This window comes from Pseudophryne corroboree, chromosome 3 (genome assembly GCF_028390025.1).
Source record: "Pseudophryne corroboree isolate aPseCor3 chromosome 3, aPseCor3.hap2, whole genome shotgun sequence".
Classification (NCBI taxonomy): Eukaryota; Metazoa; Chordata; class Amphibia; order Anura; family Myobatrachidae; genus Pseudophryne; species Pseudophryne corroboree.
Window position 1 is genome coordinate 524,797,748 of NC_086446.1, and position 15,825 is coordinate 524,813,572.

The following is a 15,825-nucleotide window of genomic DNA, read 5'->3' on the forward strand; positions in this document are numbered from 1 at the left end:
GTGTGTATAAGGTGTATATGAAACCTAAATGAATTGTGTGAATGTAGACACACTTTGTTTAATGCACAAAGTTATAAAAAATATTGGCTAAAATTACCTTCAGGCTGTGTGTATAAGGTGTATATGTAACATAAATGCATTCTGTGCTTAGACTTGGGTCTCATCACCATGATATCTCATTATGGTATGCAATTATTCCAAAATACAGAAAAATCCCATATCCAAAATACCTCTGGTCCCAAGCATTTTGGATAAGGGAGACTCAACCTGTAATGCATGTGAGCTCAGGCTACACTTCATTTCCTACTCTTGCCGCTTGCTCCGGTAGACAGCCGCACAAAGGGACCAAGAGAAATGCAAATATGCCTCAGGACTCCAATGTCTTTTTTTACTACTCTGCAGCACAGTAACATTAAGGCTGGGTACACACCTGACCGACACGTTGGCGGACCTTCTGTCATGCCAACTGAGCAGCTGATCAAGGAAAATGTACAAACTTATCAATCGGACTCTCGACATATCAATCGGATCCCCAGCTGGGCGGGTATTTGATTTTGTTGGTTCAGGTGTGACGTCAGCTCCAAAGTACACTTTGTTGAAACTTTACTGGCGACCGCCCGCCCGCAAACACAGCCAGATAGCCCGATATATCTGCAGATATATTGCGCATTGGCTGTGCTGCACAGCCAATGCGGTATGTGTGTGAATGCCGTCGTTCACAGATATATCGGGGGTACACACATGCCAACTGGCTCACTATATAGTGGTCTTTCGCTTGAATGGCCAATATATCAGCCAATGTGCACCAAGCTTAAGTTTCCATAAGCTATTAGCTTAGAATAAAACTCCCTCAATTCCTCTCATGCTTCCCAGGCTCTCTACAGAAATACTCTGATGTGATGCTCCTCTTATGCAGTGTCACAACTCTCAGATAGGATGGTTTGGGTGCTGACCATTCACTTGCAGGCTAAAACCCAGAACAGAGGTGTGGAGATGGGTGGCCTTCACAAGGGGCAAGGGGATTTGGGCTTTGCTGCGCTTAATACGCAGGTTGCGGCCCTATGACTGGGTTCCAATGTACAGACTGGTGTGTATGAAGGAACTGAGGGCAGACAATGAGTCTGGTCACCGTAGGGCATAGTCATCAGGAACAGGTCAAAACCAGGGAGCAATTTGGTACCAGGCAGAGAGCATACTTAGGTCAAAGCAGCAGTACCAGGGCAGAAAGCAAAGAGAATAATCAGACATACCAAATCAGAGCACAGATAACTTGCACTGGAAGTTCACTGAGAACATATGCCGGGCCAAAGGTATGGAGCCTAATACTTTGGCATTTGAACAGTGTTCAGAGACTCCTTTCTATAGAGAGTTGATTTCAAATTTTAGCGCCAAATGTAACATCACGTTTGGTACGCCTTCCTCTTTAAGTTTTAAGTAAAGTGGCACGCATGCACAACAGCAACCAGGAGAGAGCAGAAGCCAGCAGTCTGGAGGAGGTCCGCTTGCTGTGGAGTCTTCACTGTGGTGGGTGCCACTGTCACCTTTCCACAACAGGACTGTTGCAGCCCCGAAAGACAAGCACCACCAGACACGGTATGCGAACCACTCTCCTTATCGCCAACTTCTTTACCTACACTTTGTCCTGCCCCTGTGGCCTACTGTCACAAGGGTGGTGTAACCTACTGTCTGCTTTGGATGGGGTACTACAGATGTATGTTTTTGGATCATGGGTGATCTATAGGCATACTGGTATGTCAGCTGGTGCCAGACTAAACTATCCCTGGTGTGTGTACCCATAAAAGGGACAAGACACAATGCAACATACTACATGTATCAATTGATAGTCATTTTGTTACACATACTTTTATTATTATTATTATTATTATTACATTTTATTTATAAGGCACCACATGTGTTTTGCAGCGCCGTACAAAGGACAGTACAGGGAGACAAAACACAGCATTACAGTAAATAAATAACCGAAATAGAGTACAGGTAACAGAGCACCACACATTCTCAAGACATAATACAGCTAAGATGTAAGTATTGAGGGAGTGATGATCGTACTACTAGGGGCTGGTGGCCATAGATGGAGATGAGCCTTTACTAGCAGGGTAAAGATGGTCGTTGAGTAGGGGAGAGCTGCGAGTGAAATGTGTTGAGAAGAGGGCTTAGATAACAAGTGGAAAGAGGGCCCTGCTCTGAAGAGCTAACAATCTAGTGGGGAGGGGCGACAGACAGAGGTGCAGGCAAGCGGGAGGTAGCCTGATGGCAGTAAGCAAACAAAGCTGAGATGTTCACGGCATGAGGCAGGGGGGTGGAGGCGTGGCTTTTATGTACTTTAATTTTAAGAACTTCATAAAAGTTAGGTTTTATGCCACTACAGTGCTCAACATAATGTATATGATTAGCATGTTAGGCATATACAATTGGCAGATGTCAATTTTCACATACTGTACCTGCCATTTTACAACTGATTGTTTCTCAACTCCCAAAGCTTTCCCCTGGGCCTGCGTCCTGTGTCTGACTGCTAAAGAGACTGCTAGATAAACTCCTCCGAAGAACTTGAACCAGGAGATCATGCTTGGAAAGAAATGAGGATCTCTGCTTGTATTCCGAGTCGGATGCATGGATATGGAATACATACAATTTGCAGATGTCGATATCCCGAGAGTGGCATCCCATCCGCCAGAATGCCGGCAGCGGGGCGAGCGCTAAGAGTCCCCTTGCGGGCTCAGTGGCTCGCCACAGGATCTATTCCCACTCTGTGGGTGTCGTGGACACCCACGAGTGGGAATATCCCTGTTGCTCCGGTATTCCAACTGTCAGTATTGTCGGCTGTCGGGATTTCGACGTTGATATCCTGAATGCCGGGATCCTGACAGCCAGAATGTTAACCGCAACTCATGGATATGACTGCATCCTCCTCCTCATTCATCTGCTTGCTAATTTAGCTATTATCATACATTTACACCAACCCTGTGTTATGATTCCTGTACTCCAGACCGGAGGAGATCTTATGGCAGGGATCTGAGTACAGGAAAATAAGCTGGTTGTGGGAGCTGGATAGCCTAGTAACCCCTGGCGCCCTAACTCCGTTGTCTCGCCCGTGTTATCAGAAATCCCCTGCGAGACTATGGTTGCTTGAGCCCATGGCAGCCGCGTTCGAAGGGCGGATTATGTCTGCCCAACCCCGATGCCCCCGCAGGTCTTAATGGGAGACAAGGGGAAGTCCGAGACAGGGTGATAACAAGGGGCCCTCTGACTAAGCAACCAGGCCAGGGGTTACAAGCAAACTAACTAAAAAGGTATGTGCGGACTAGCCGCCAGGAAAAAGGACAACCAAGGATCCACTGATCCGACACTCCTATCCGGCACCGCCGGACACCAGAGTGGATCTGTGGAAGCGGAATCCTCCGCAAAGCTCCAGAACACAATTAAACAAAATAATAAACAGAAGCGGACAAGCCGCAACACACGGCTGCGCCGCGACTCACGAACACCACCAGATGTTAAAGGTGCTCGGTCAGACTCCAGGAACAGATGGTAACTTCCGAGTACAGGATCTCTGAGGACAGGAACAACCGAAAAGACCGGGACTGGGAACTCTCTGCAGCAGACACAGGCAAACAGGAAGCTATCACCGGCGTCTGTAAGAAGTCCTGAGGGTGCTTTTATTCAGGCACCCTCCAATCAGGATCCAGACAGGACAATCAAATAGAAATGCCGTGCAGCTTGCATGCTGCACGGCCAGCACATAATCAGGGTAATGAGAATAGACCCAGCAACGGGGAACGCGGCTGAACGTGGCGTCCCCGTTGCTAAGGTCAGAGCGGCTCCGTGCGCCCGGCGTCTTAGCGTTGCCAGGGAGCCGGCGGCTGAACGCGCACGGCGTCCCTGGTTGCTAGGCGCCGGGCCGCACGGCCGAGCGGACCCTGGCGCCTAACAGTACCCCCCCCTTGAGGAGGGGTCAAGGAACCCCTAAAGCCAGGTTTCCGAGGAAATTCACGAAAAAATGCCCTTTTGAGCTTTGGGGCATGAAGGTCTTCATCCAGGACCCACGACCTTTCCTCTGGCCCATAACCTCTCCAATGCACCAAAAAATAAAGCCGACCCCGGGACAACTTGGAATCGAGAACCTTCTCAACCAAGAACTCTTGCTGACCCTGTACATTAACTGGTGATCTCCCCTGAGATTTTTTACGAGGAAATCTGCTGGACGAAACATATGGTTTAAGCAATGAGCAATGGAAGGTATTTCCGATCCGTAAAGTTTTTGGTAAACGTAACCGGAAAGCAACTGGATTGACTTTTTTGATAATGAGAAATGGTCCAATATATCTAGGACCCAATCTGGCTGAGGTTTGTCGAAGTTTGATGTTGCGAGTCGACAACCACACCCTGTCTCCTACTTTAAAAGTGCACGGCCGCCGGAGCCTGTCAGAAAAAATTTTTTCCCGGAAAGCTGCTTTTCTGAGAGCCAGGTGCACTTTTTTCCAAATAAGTTTAAGATGAGAGGTCAGGGCCAGAGAGGAGACAGAGGAATGTTGAAAAAATGAATTAGCTCTGGGGTGGAAACCAAAAACTGCAAAAAATGGAGACACATTGGTGGAGGAATGACAGGCATTATTATAAGCAAACTCCGCCAATGGAAGAAACTCAGACCAGTCATTTTGGAGTTTGGCCGAGTACAAACGCAAATATTGTTTTAGAGATTGGTTAACTCGCTCAGTCTGTCCATTGGATTGTGGATGATAGCCGGAGGTTAATGATAATTTCATCTTTAATGAAGCACAAAAAGACTTCCAAAATTGCGCAATGAATTGTGGACCCCTGTCAGAAACAATATCAGTGGGTAACCCATGGAGTCTGAAAACATGACGGAGGAACAAGACTGCCAATCCCTGGGCAGATGGCAATCGGGGAAGAGCAATAAAATGGGCCATCTTGCTAAAACAGTCCACTACCACCCATATGACTCGGCATCCGGCTGACAGAGGGAGATCCACCACAAAATCCATGGAGATATGCGACCATGGCCTAAGAGGAACTTTCAAGGGCATAAGTTGACCAATAGGCAAAGAACGGGGAACTTTATGCTGTGCACAGACCTGACACGAAAAAACAAACTCTTTAATGTCTTTGGAAAGACCAGGCCACCATACTGAGCGGGATACTAATTCCAAAGTCTTAGCGATTCCCGGATGCCCTGCAACTTTGCTATCATGAAATTCCGCCAAAACAGTTGCTCTCAAAAACTCAGGAACAAAAAGACGACTAGCAGGAGTATTTCCCGGAGCTTGATGTTGAAGCAGCTTTAATTGGGAAAATACATCCTGTGTGAGACCTGCCTGAATGACTGAAGGCGGAAGTATGGGAGTAACAGGACTGTTGTCTTGAACCGGAAGGAAACTGCGTGACAGGGCATCTGCCTTGGTATTCTTGGAACCTAGTCTGAAGGTGATAATGAATTTGAAATGAGTAAAAAATAAAGCCCAACGAGCCTGTCGGGCATTCAGTCGTTTAGCCGATTCAATGTATTGAAGATTTTTGTGATCAGTCAAAACTGAAATGGTGTGGGTAGCTCCTTCAAGCCAATGTCTCCACTCCTCAAAAGCCCATTTAATAGCCAGCAATTCCCGGTTACCAACATCGTAGTTGGATTCTGCAGATGAGAATTTCCTGGACATAAAGGCACAAGGATGTAACTCAAGGGAATCTGGATCCTTCTGAGAAAGGATAGCCCCTACTCCAACCTCCGAGGCATCCACCTCAATAATGAAAGGTAATTCTGGGTTGGGATGTCTAAGGACAGGGGCTGAGACAAAGGCTTGTTTTAAGGCCTGAAAAGATAACTCCGCTTCACATGACCAATTGGTAGGATCTGCTCCCTTCTTAGTAAGTGCCACAATGGGAGCAACTAGGTCAGAGAAAGAGTGAATAAATCTTCTATAGTAGTTTGCAAACCCTAAAAAGCGCTGAATTGCTTTTAAATTGGTGGGTTGCGCCCAAGTAAGGATGGCTTGGAGCTTTTTTGGTTCCATTCGGAATCCCCGAGGGGAAATAATGTACCCTAAAAAGGATACTTCCGTGACATGAAATTCACACTTCTCCAGCTTGGCATATAAGTGATTTTCACGTAATCTCTTTAGCACCTGACGCACCTGGGTAACATGTTGTTCCACGGAGTCAGAATATATCAAAATATCGTCTAAATAGACCACGACGAATCTTCCCAGAAACTCACGGAGCACATCATTAATGAGATCCTGGAAAACTGCCGGAGCGTTAGATAGGCCGAATGGCATGACCAGATACTCATAGTGGCCCGACTGAGTACTAAATGCCGTTTTCCACTCATCCCCTGACCTGATTCTGATGAGGTTATATGCTCCTCTAAGATCAATCTTAGAAAAAATGACAGCCGAACGTAGCTGATCAAAGAGGACAGAGATCAGCGGCAGAGGGTAAGTATTCTTTACTGAGATTTTATTCAAAGCTCTAAAGTCAATGCAGGGTCTGAGTGAACCATCCTTCTTCTCTACGAAGAAGAAACCTGCACTTAAAGGGGATTTAGATGGCCTGATAAACCCTTTCCCAAGGCTTTCTTTCACATACTCATTCATGGCCACAGTTTCAGGACCAGACAATGCATATAACCTTCCTTTAGGCAACGTGGCACCAGGAATTAACTCAATGGCACAATCATAAGGCCTATGGGGAGGCAAAATATCCGCATTGCCCTTGGAAAACACATCAACAAAATCCTGGTATTCCCCAGGAATATGTGCGGAACTGGCGGCAGCTACTCGGATAGGAAGCGTAATACATTCTTTATCACAGATGGTACCCCATTGTAGGATCTCCCCAGACTGCCAATCAATGACGGGATTATGAAAGGCCAGCCAAGGATGACCCAGAACCACAGGAACTGCTGGACAATGGGTAAGGAAAAACTCAATTTTTTCAGAATGCAGAGCTCCCACCGAGAGCAAAACAGGAGGTGTACATAGAGAAATAACCCCATTGGATAAAGGACTCCCATCTAAACCATGCATGGTGATACACCTACCTAAGGTTAGCTGAGGAATACCTAAGGCCTTGGCCCATGTTAAATCCATAAAGTTTCCTGCAGCTCCACTGTCCACAAAAGCAGAGACCGAGGAACAGAGGCTGCCATAGGAAACTTTAGCAGGAACCAACAGTGAATTATTTGAGGAGATGAGCTGCAGACCAAAGTGAACCCCCTCACAATTCACTTGGTCAGGAAGTTTCCCAACTTGTTTGGACAACTACGGGCAAAATGTCCCTTACCTCCGCAGTATAAACACAGACCATAATTTTGCCTCCTGGTTCTTTCTTCCGGAGACAATTTGGAGAGACCAATCTGCATAGGCTCCTCTATGTCTACAGGAATGGAAGGAACCCAGGGAGAGGACCCGACAGATGCCCCTTTTTCAGCCCTCCGCTCTCTGAGCCGACGATCTATTTTAATAGATAGCTCCATGAGGTTATCGAGGGTCTCAGGAGCGGGATACTGGAGGAGACTGTCTTTTATAGATTCCGATAAGCCGAGGCGAAACTGACTGCGCAGGGCTGGGTCATTCCAGCCACAGTCGTTCGACCAACGGCGAAACTCCGTACAATAATTCTCTGCGGGATTCCTACCCTGTCTAAGAGCACGCAACTGACTTTCTGCGGACGCCTCTCTATCAGGGTCGTCATACAATAGCCCTAAAGATTTTAAAAAGGCGTCTACAGACGATAAGGCCGGATCGTCTGTCTTTAAACCAAAAGCCCAGGTCTGAGGATCCCCCTGAAGTAGAGAAATAATAATCCCAACCCGCTGAGCCTCTGTACCTGAGGTAACTGGTCTTAAACGAAAATACAGTTTGCAAGATTCTTTAAAATTAAAAAACTGTTTTCTATCCCCAGAAAAACGGTCAGGCAGATGCATTTTTGGTTCAGGGATGACCCTCGGGGAAGTCCGTAACAGATCTTCCTGTGACCTCACCCGGAGGGACAGATCCTGAACCATCTGAGTAAGTTCCTGAATCTGACTAACAAGAAGCTGGCCAGGGTTTGGCCCAACACCGGTGGGATTCATAAGGCCGACAAAATTCTCCCAACTAAAAAGTGAAAAAATTTACTGTAAGTTAAATCTTTTCTTTTGTAGGCCGGTGATAATGTTATGATTCCTGTACTCCAGACCGGAGGAGATCTTATGGCAGGGATCTGAGTACAGGAAAATAAGCTGGTTGTGGGAGCTGGATAGCCTAGTAACCCCTGGCGCCCTAACTCCGTTGTCTCGCCCGTGTTATCAGAAATCCCCTGCGAGACTATGGTTGCTTGAGCCCATGGCAGCCGCGTTCGAAGGGCGGATTATGTCTGCCCAACCCCGATGCCCCCGCAGGTCTTAATGGGAGACAAGGGGAAGTCCGAGACAGGGTGATAACAAGGGGCCCTCTGACTAAGCAACCAGGCCAGGGGTTACAAGCAAACTAACTAAAAAGGTATGTGCGGACTAGCCGCCAGGAAAAAGGACAACCAAGGATCCACTGATCCGACACTCCTATCCGGCACCGCCGGACACCAGAGTGGATCTGTGGAAGCGGAATCCTCCGCAAAGCTCCAGAACACAATTAAACAAAATAATAAACAGAAGCGGACAAGCCGCAACACACGGCTGCGCCGCGACTCACGAACACCACCAGATGTTAAAGGTGCTCGGTCAGACTCCAGGAACAGATGGTAACTTCCGAGTACAGGATCTCTGAGGACAGGAACAACCGAAAAGACCGGGACTGGGAACTCTCTGCAGCAGACACAGGCAAACAGGAAGCTATCACCGGCGTCTGTAAGAAGTCCTGAGGGTGCTTTTATTCAGGCACCCTCCAATCAGGATCCAGACAGGACAATCAAATAGAAATGCCGTGCAGCTTGCATGCTGCACGGCCAGCACATAATCAGGGTAATGAGAATAGACCCAGCAACGGGGAACGCGGCTGAACGTGGCGTCCCCGTTGCTAAGGTCAGAGCGGCTCCGTGCGCCCGGCGTCTTAGCGTTGCCAGGGAGCCGGCGGCTGAACGCGCACGGCGTCCCTGGTTGCTAGGCGCCGGGCCGCACGGCCGAGCGGACCCCGGCGCCTAACACCCTGTCCTTTGTGCAAAAGATCCATCTGACATTAGACGTAACTGCCCACTTTTGTATAACAACCGTCTACATGCTCCTGACATGCCCAGCAGCTGCCCAGTTACACTCACTGAAGTCGAGATATGATTGAGATCCGTAAGACTGTGAATAGTCGTACTTGCTCTAAACTGCGTATGCAGCCCTTGGCGCATGCACAATTTCCTAAAGATTGCGGGATGCATTCACAGAAAGAATTGAGTACAATTCCAAATCAGGCAAAAAAACCTTATTTGCATTTGCATGTTTCATGTATACCCACTAGAGAATGAAATATGCATCCAAAATATGTTCACCTTTATAAAAAGGACATGGGTACAACTTATACATTAAACTGGGGCTAAAATAATCTAAAAACATAAATAAATACAAAATTAGAGCATTATTATATGAACAGCAGAATTTTACCTCCTGTCTAAGAAGAAAAGTTTAAGTAATATATAGCCAATTCCGCCTTTAAATGTAAAAAAATAACACTTGCGGGAAGATTGTGATATTTAGAATTTATACATTAAACATATTTAACTTTTTTGTTGTTGTTTTACTAAACTTATCAGACAGTACTTGGACTTGACATAAGGCCTGATTTGGATTAGTATGTAAACCTGATGGTTTATGTACTAATCCAATGTTTGTGGGTCAAGATTGATATGCTGCGGCCTTTTGGGGGTGGGGAAGTGGTGACGCTTCCAAAAATGGGTGTGACGTTTTCTGGCTGTGCAGAGACCTGGGCTTGCATTATAGAACACATATTTCTTGGCCTTACAAGCGGCCAGGAGCCAGACAGTCTGAGCTATCTATGGTTTACGCAGATGGCTGATGCCTGCAAACATCACAACCCATGGTCCAGATGCTGACCGGATACTGAGTAATTGGATGTAGGCATCGGATCTGCAATGGTGGCTGGAGGCATCTTTCCTTCAGACACCTCCAGCAGGCATTAGTAGAATTTTCCCACAGCAGCTTCATATGTAGATGCTATGCAATACCAAAAATAACGCCATCAGGCCCATAGACATAATAAATTATATAGGCTATTTTACTAAATGGCTTTCTTTCTATCAGGAAAAGTTGAATGACTGGACATTTAATTAAACTCAGCTCGTTGCAGTTTGCTAAAGAGTTATACAAAATTGAGAAGTTTAGTTACAATTACCTGATAGCTTCTTTCCCATGCAGACCTAAGGGTACAGGTTCAACCATATCATTCAGGTCTGTATTGGTACAGAAAAAGCTTTCATTTAGTACTCCATAGTTTCTCCTCTTTTTTGACCAGTAAGATGGTTTCAGGAAGAAAAGAGGCGTCCGCCTAAGTCCATACTCACCTGTGTACAAAAAAGAAAGACATTATAAATTTGAAAGATTCTTCAGCGCAACCAATTATCTTTTAATTTCAGTTGTAACACCTATAGTGGATTTTCAATTAGCAGCAATGACTGCAAGATGCCAGCATTACGAATGTTTCTGTGGCACCTTACGACCATCATCATCATCATCACAGATTTCGCCTCACACCCTACAAGTTCTATCACTTTTGAACCATCCATTTAATGAAATAAAAAGTTTTTTTCACTCCAAAAAATACTGCTATGTTTATCCTTATGTATGGCTTATAACAAGGCTGTCTCCGTTTGAAGATTTTCTTACACTGGGTAATATGTGCCTAAAATCTGCTTTCAAGCCAAACTATGGGGGTGATTTCTAGGTGGATGCATAGAAACCACTGGGCACAAGTGGCTAATAGTTTCTCTCTGTACATGTATCCAATGGTTACTGCCGGGTGATGCAGATGGCAATTGCATGGAGAGCTATGCAATATTGATGGGCATCGCTGGGAGGAGACTATTGTGGTGGCAGAAGTTTTTGTGTCAGCAACTGTGTTTAAGCAGCCATGGACTCCACAGACATTCTGCATCTGCCATAAGAAGGGGAAATGTCAGACGGCAAGGCCGATGGACTGCCGATATTGTGTTCTTGTACGCACATCAACGGACTAGTGCCACAGCTGGTGGACACCTCCATAGGGCACCTACTGGCCATGGCATTAGCATACAGGGGCAGTAGTGGCTGTGAATTTAAGTTGCAGCTGCTAGTCTACTGCATCCTGCTCTGAATCATCCCCTAAAACAGTCATATTTTAAGCACAGGGCAAAACCCAACTTCTACCACTTCAGAGCTGGTACAAGGCGGAGGTCATTTTTGCAGAATATGAAATGCTGCGTGCCCCCTCTCATATCTAGGTTCATCAGTGCACTTTGCTAATGAGGTCCAAAGTATCTAATAAATATGCCACTAAAAAGTCCAATTTATGTGTGGATGTATATTTGTTTTATGCCAAGATCTTGAGATTTTAGTGCAGTGTTAAATTCTGAAAGTACTGTTATTGGTCCTGAACCTGGATCACATGCAGAAAAGCAGACGCTTTATTGTCTTTTGCTGCAGTCAACATTTGTGGCTTTACGCTACTGCTGATACAAATCCCCTGCCTGGTATATTCAGAGGCGTAACTCTGGGAGGCAACGGACTCATCAGCCGCCGGGCTCCTGCTCTGAAGGGTGCACCTCTTCTCCCATTCTGTGACATCATTGAATTAAGTTAATTGATAGTTGCCGCTTTCTTTTCAGTGTCCGACTTCCTCACTGGTCACCTTACAAATCACACCCTCTTTATTATACTGTAGATACACATTTTACAAGTGTCATACCCAGGATTAGAAACCACAACCTATTACACTGGAAGCAGGCTTCTTATTGATGGAACTATTTGCTCCTGTATAGGAAATATGAGAATTCTAACTACAGTATATGAAGTTACTTCTCTGACAATTACACAAAACTTCATATAGTTCGAATTCTCATGCTTACTGTACAGGAGCAAATAGCTCCATCAGTAAAGTGTCTGCTGTCAGCGTAACAGATCATGGGTTCTAATCCCGGTTATGACTGCTAAGAAATGTGTGATTTAAAATAAAAGACAATGAAATGTATATATACAGTATATACTATTTTTTTCAGAACACTCCATACACACACACACACACACACACACACACACACACACACACACACACACACACACATATATATAAAGTATATATATATATATATACTGTATAAAGTATATATATATATATATATATATATTTACACACACATACATATATTTATCGAAATATAGTGGGGGGGAGCCAATATTTAGCTCGCCTCTGGGCAACTGGGAAGAACTTACGCCACTGGGTATATTCCATGCGCATGAATTTGAAAGGGCTGAGGCGCCACATTTGCAGCATCTAGAGATGCTGCGTTACTGTCTTGTGCATAAAGAAACAAACATCGGCCGCACAATCAAACTTGCAACTAACCAATGGCAGGTACAGTTTCTCCATCTGAGTATGGGATAGGGAGTCTCTGTGTGCAACTGTTTTCAGTAATATTCCCATGACACTCACATAACACAACCATAATACGCCCCATACATTTCCTATGCAGTTCTTCCTGCGACTGAACCACCAGTGTGGCTTTGTAAGCACATCATCGAGAGGTATGAGCAGTACGCATCAGCTAGAGATCGTTCAACTCCATTACTATCTGCAATACATGCGACATTGGATCAGGCCCTTTTTTGTGTCAGATTAATGGTTTGTTGTGTTAAGATTTAATTTTTAACTTAAATGGAGAAAGTACCGTACACTCCATGTTTCATGGTTTGGGTCAGTGCCTTGCTCCACTACAAGTTTATTGGTAAATAGCAAATCACAATAGTTTATGCACACTACCACAAAAAACTCTTTAGTTTGTGAATGCAATACAATAATGCTAATGGATATATTCAACTAGTGTCGGAATTTCCGACAGGACGGAAAGACGGTGCTTTCCGCCGATAATTAGCACTTTTCTACACTTAAATATTTCATTGAAGTACCCCTTTTCCGCTCTGGTGAAAATTCCGACAAGTCGAAAAAGCGGAATCTCTGCTCATTCATGTGTTTACGACCCCCGGCACAGTCGAAAATGTGTCCGTTTTTTTACCATAAATTTTCGCCCATAGAAGAGGGTGGAAATGAATGGTCGGAATCAGAGGGGGAAACGGGACGGAAACAGCCCACTTTGAATACTGAAGTGTCAGATCCTTACTGTCGGAGAGGATCCAACATTAATTGAATATTGCCCTATATGGCATTTTCAAAACAAGTCAGTAGGTCAACATTTAAGATTTTACATAATTCATTGACACACACTTATGTTTAAACAATCTCTAATTATCAGTAAAAACCTTACAAATGACTACAACTGTCTATAAAAGTGGTCTTTACCACTGCAAGTCCTATTTGCTATTTGAGAGCATCTCCACTTCTTCAGCGCTCTATGCTACTGCTAATACGGCAGCTTTAATGTAAAGTGTCCACCAAACTTACGTTAGAGTTGTACAGTGCAAGGTTTTGTAATAGCCCAAGAGAGAATAATATCTATATCTAGTTATCTATATACAAATCCCACATAAACCGTATGGTTCAGGACACTGGTTATATAATCTCCTGAGAAATATTGAAAGGACAACTGCTCTTTTGTAAAAGTATTTCTAAAAAAAAGACATACCCATCCTGAATGAATGAATAGTAGAACCTCCCTGCAGCTGAAAGAAGTTCATGAAATCCTCTGCTGCCAGGGACAAGTCTGCCTCACTACAGATACACCCATGTGTATAACAAATAATTTGCACAGGGGAATAACTTCTCATCTTTAAAGAAAAATCCACCAGAGATAAATTATTTATGACTGCCAAAGTTTCCCCAACTAGCATAAATAATGCCACAAAGTGTGAGAAACCCAATGGACAGGATGCCGGCGGTCAAAATACAGACAGCGGCATCCCGTCGATCAGAATACCGACAGTTCCCCAGTAAGCCCCCTAGCCCTCACCTGTTCCCTATCCTAACCCTCCCTGCTTGGTGCCTAACCCTAACCCTCCCTTCCCCGCTGCCTAAACCTAACCCTCCCTTCCCCGCTGCCTAAACCTAACCCTCCCTTCCCTGCTGCCTAAACCTAACCCTCCCTTTCCTGCTGCCCAACCCTAACCCTTCCTTCCCTGCTGCCTAACCCGAACCCTCTCTTCCCTGCTGCCTAAACCTAACGCTCCCTTCCCCGCTGCCTAAACCTAACCCTCCCTTCCCTGCTGCCTAACCCTAACCATCCCTTCCCTGCTGCCTAACCCTAACTTCCCCGCTGTCTAAACCAAACCCTCCCTTCTCCGCTGCCTAAACCTAACCCTCCCTTCCCCGCTGCCTAACCCTAACCCTCCCTTTCCTGCTGCCTAACCCTAACCCTCCTTTCCCTGATGCTTAACCCGAACCCTCTCTTCCCCACTGTCTAACCCTAACCCTCCCTTCCCCGCTGCCTAAACCTAACCCTCCCTTCCCCGCTGCCTAAACCTAACCCTCCTTTCCTTGCTGCCTAACCCTCCCTTCCTGCTGCCTAAACCTAACCCTCCCTTCTCCACTGCCTAAACCTAACCCTCCCTTACCAGCTGCCTAACCCTAACTTCCCTGCTGCCTAAACCTAACCCTCCCTCCCGGTTACCTAACCCTAACCTGAACCCTAACCCCACATCCCCCCCCATCCCGCCTCACAGTGTCCCACTGACAGAGGGATCGGTATTCTGGGTGTCGGTATTTAGACGCCAGGATCCCAAGTCCTGTCAGTCTTTAGACACCAGTGTTCCTGCAGCGGACAGGATTCTGGCATCGGTATTTCGAGCACCGGGATCCCGTCCGTCAGGAAGCTGACTGCTTCTCATGAGAAACATATCACTTCAGTTCCTGATCAGCCAAGGGGATATCATACGGAATGGCAGACTATCTATAGTTATGTCACCCATAAGTACAGTGACCATTGATCATATGTCTGGGGAAGAACATTTCCCAAAAGGCAAGATTCTTCACAACGGTAGTTTTGTTAGTGTTGTTAGATGGAGGGGATGAGGTGTTACAGTATGATTGTAGTTGTTATTGTAGTTATTTCAAGTAGTTGCATACTATAAAAAAAAAAAAACACCTTTCATAAAAAACTGCTCCCCCACCATGTAACAAATAGGAACAAGGCAGGCACTGGAGTCCAAAGTGCAGGAAGACTTAATCCATCCAGCCCTATTAAGAAAAGGTGAATATAGAGTTCTACTGATCTCTACTGAATAGGAATAAATGGATCCTGCCACTTGTTACATACCATGGTCAGCTTAATACGTGGAATACCACTCTTTGTAACACTTCCCTGCCAAGGAAACAGAATGTCCACATTTGTACTGGAAATACCCACTGATGAATCATAGTAGGTAATAGAAGTTTAATTTCCTACCAGGGAGAATTTGATCAAGGTACGAAGCCAGCAGCAGATACATTACGCTATCCACAACAAGAAAAATAAAGGTAATTATAAGAGGATAAGGTCCTTCCTTCAGATTATATAACTGAGCACCTTTTCCATGTCCCTCTAGAAGCATTACCTGAAAAAACAAAGTGAATGTGTTATGGTAACAATGCAATATAAGATATTGTTTAAGTAGACATGTTTTCCTTAAATTAAGAACCCAAAACAGGAAACTTTTATTGTGCACTGTGTTTGCCACAACAGAGAAAATGA

The 15,825-nt window shown here is 45.3% G+C and overlaps 1 protein-coding gene across 3 annotated transcripts in view; it reads right to left on the reverse strand.

Annotated features, from left to right (window-relative positions):
- The window catches only part of ABCA5 (ATP binding cassette subfamily A member 5), a 339,361-nt gene that overhangs the window by 137,112 nt on the left and 186,424 nt on the right, over window positions 1-15,825 (reverse strand). For all 3 annotated transcript variants that reach the window (XM_063961135.1, XM_063961134.1, XM_063961136.1), the window contains 2 exons: window positions 15,541-15,688; window positions 10,347-10,515 (listed from right to left, as the gene is read on the reverse strand). In XM_063961135.1, the coding sequence (XP_063817205.1) occupies window positions 10,347-10,515; window positions 15,541-15,688 (317 nt within the window). The remainder of the gene's footprint in view (window positions 1-10,346; window positions 10,516-15,540; window positions 15,689-15,825) is intronic.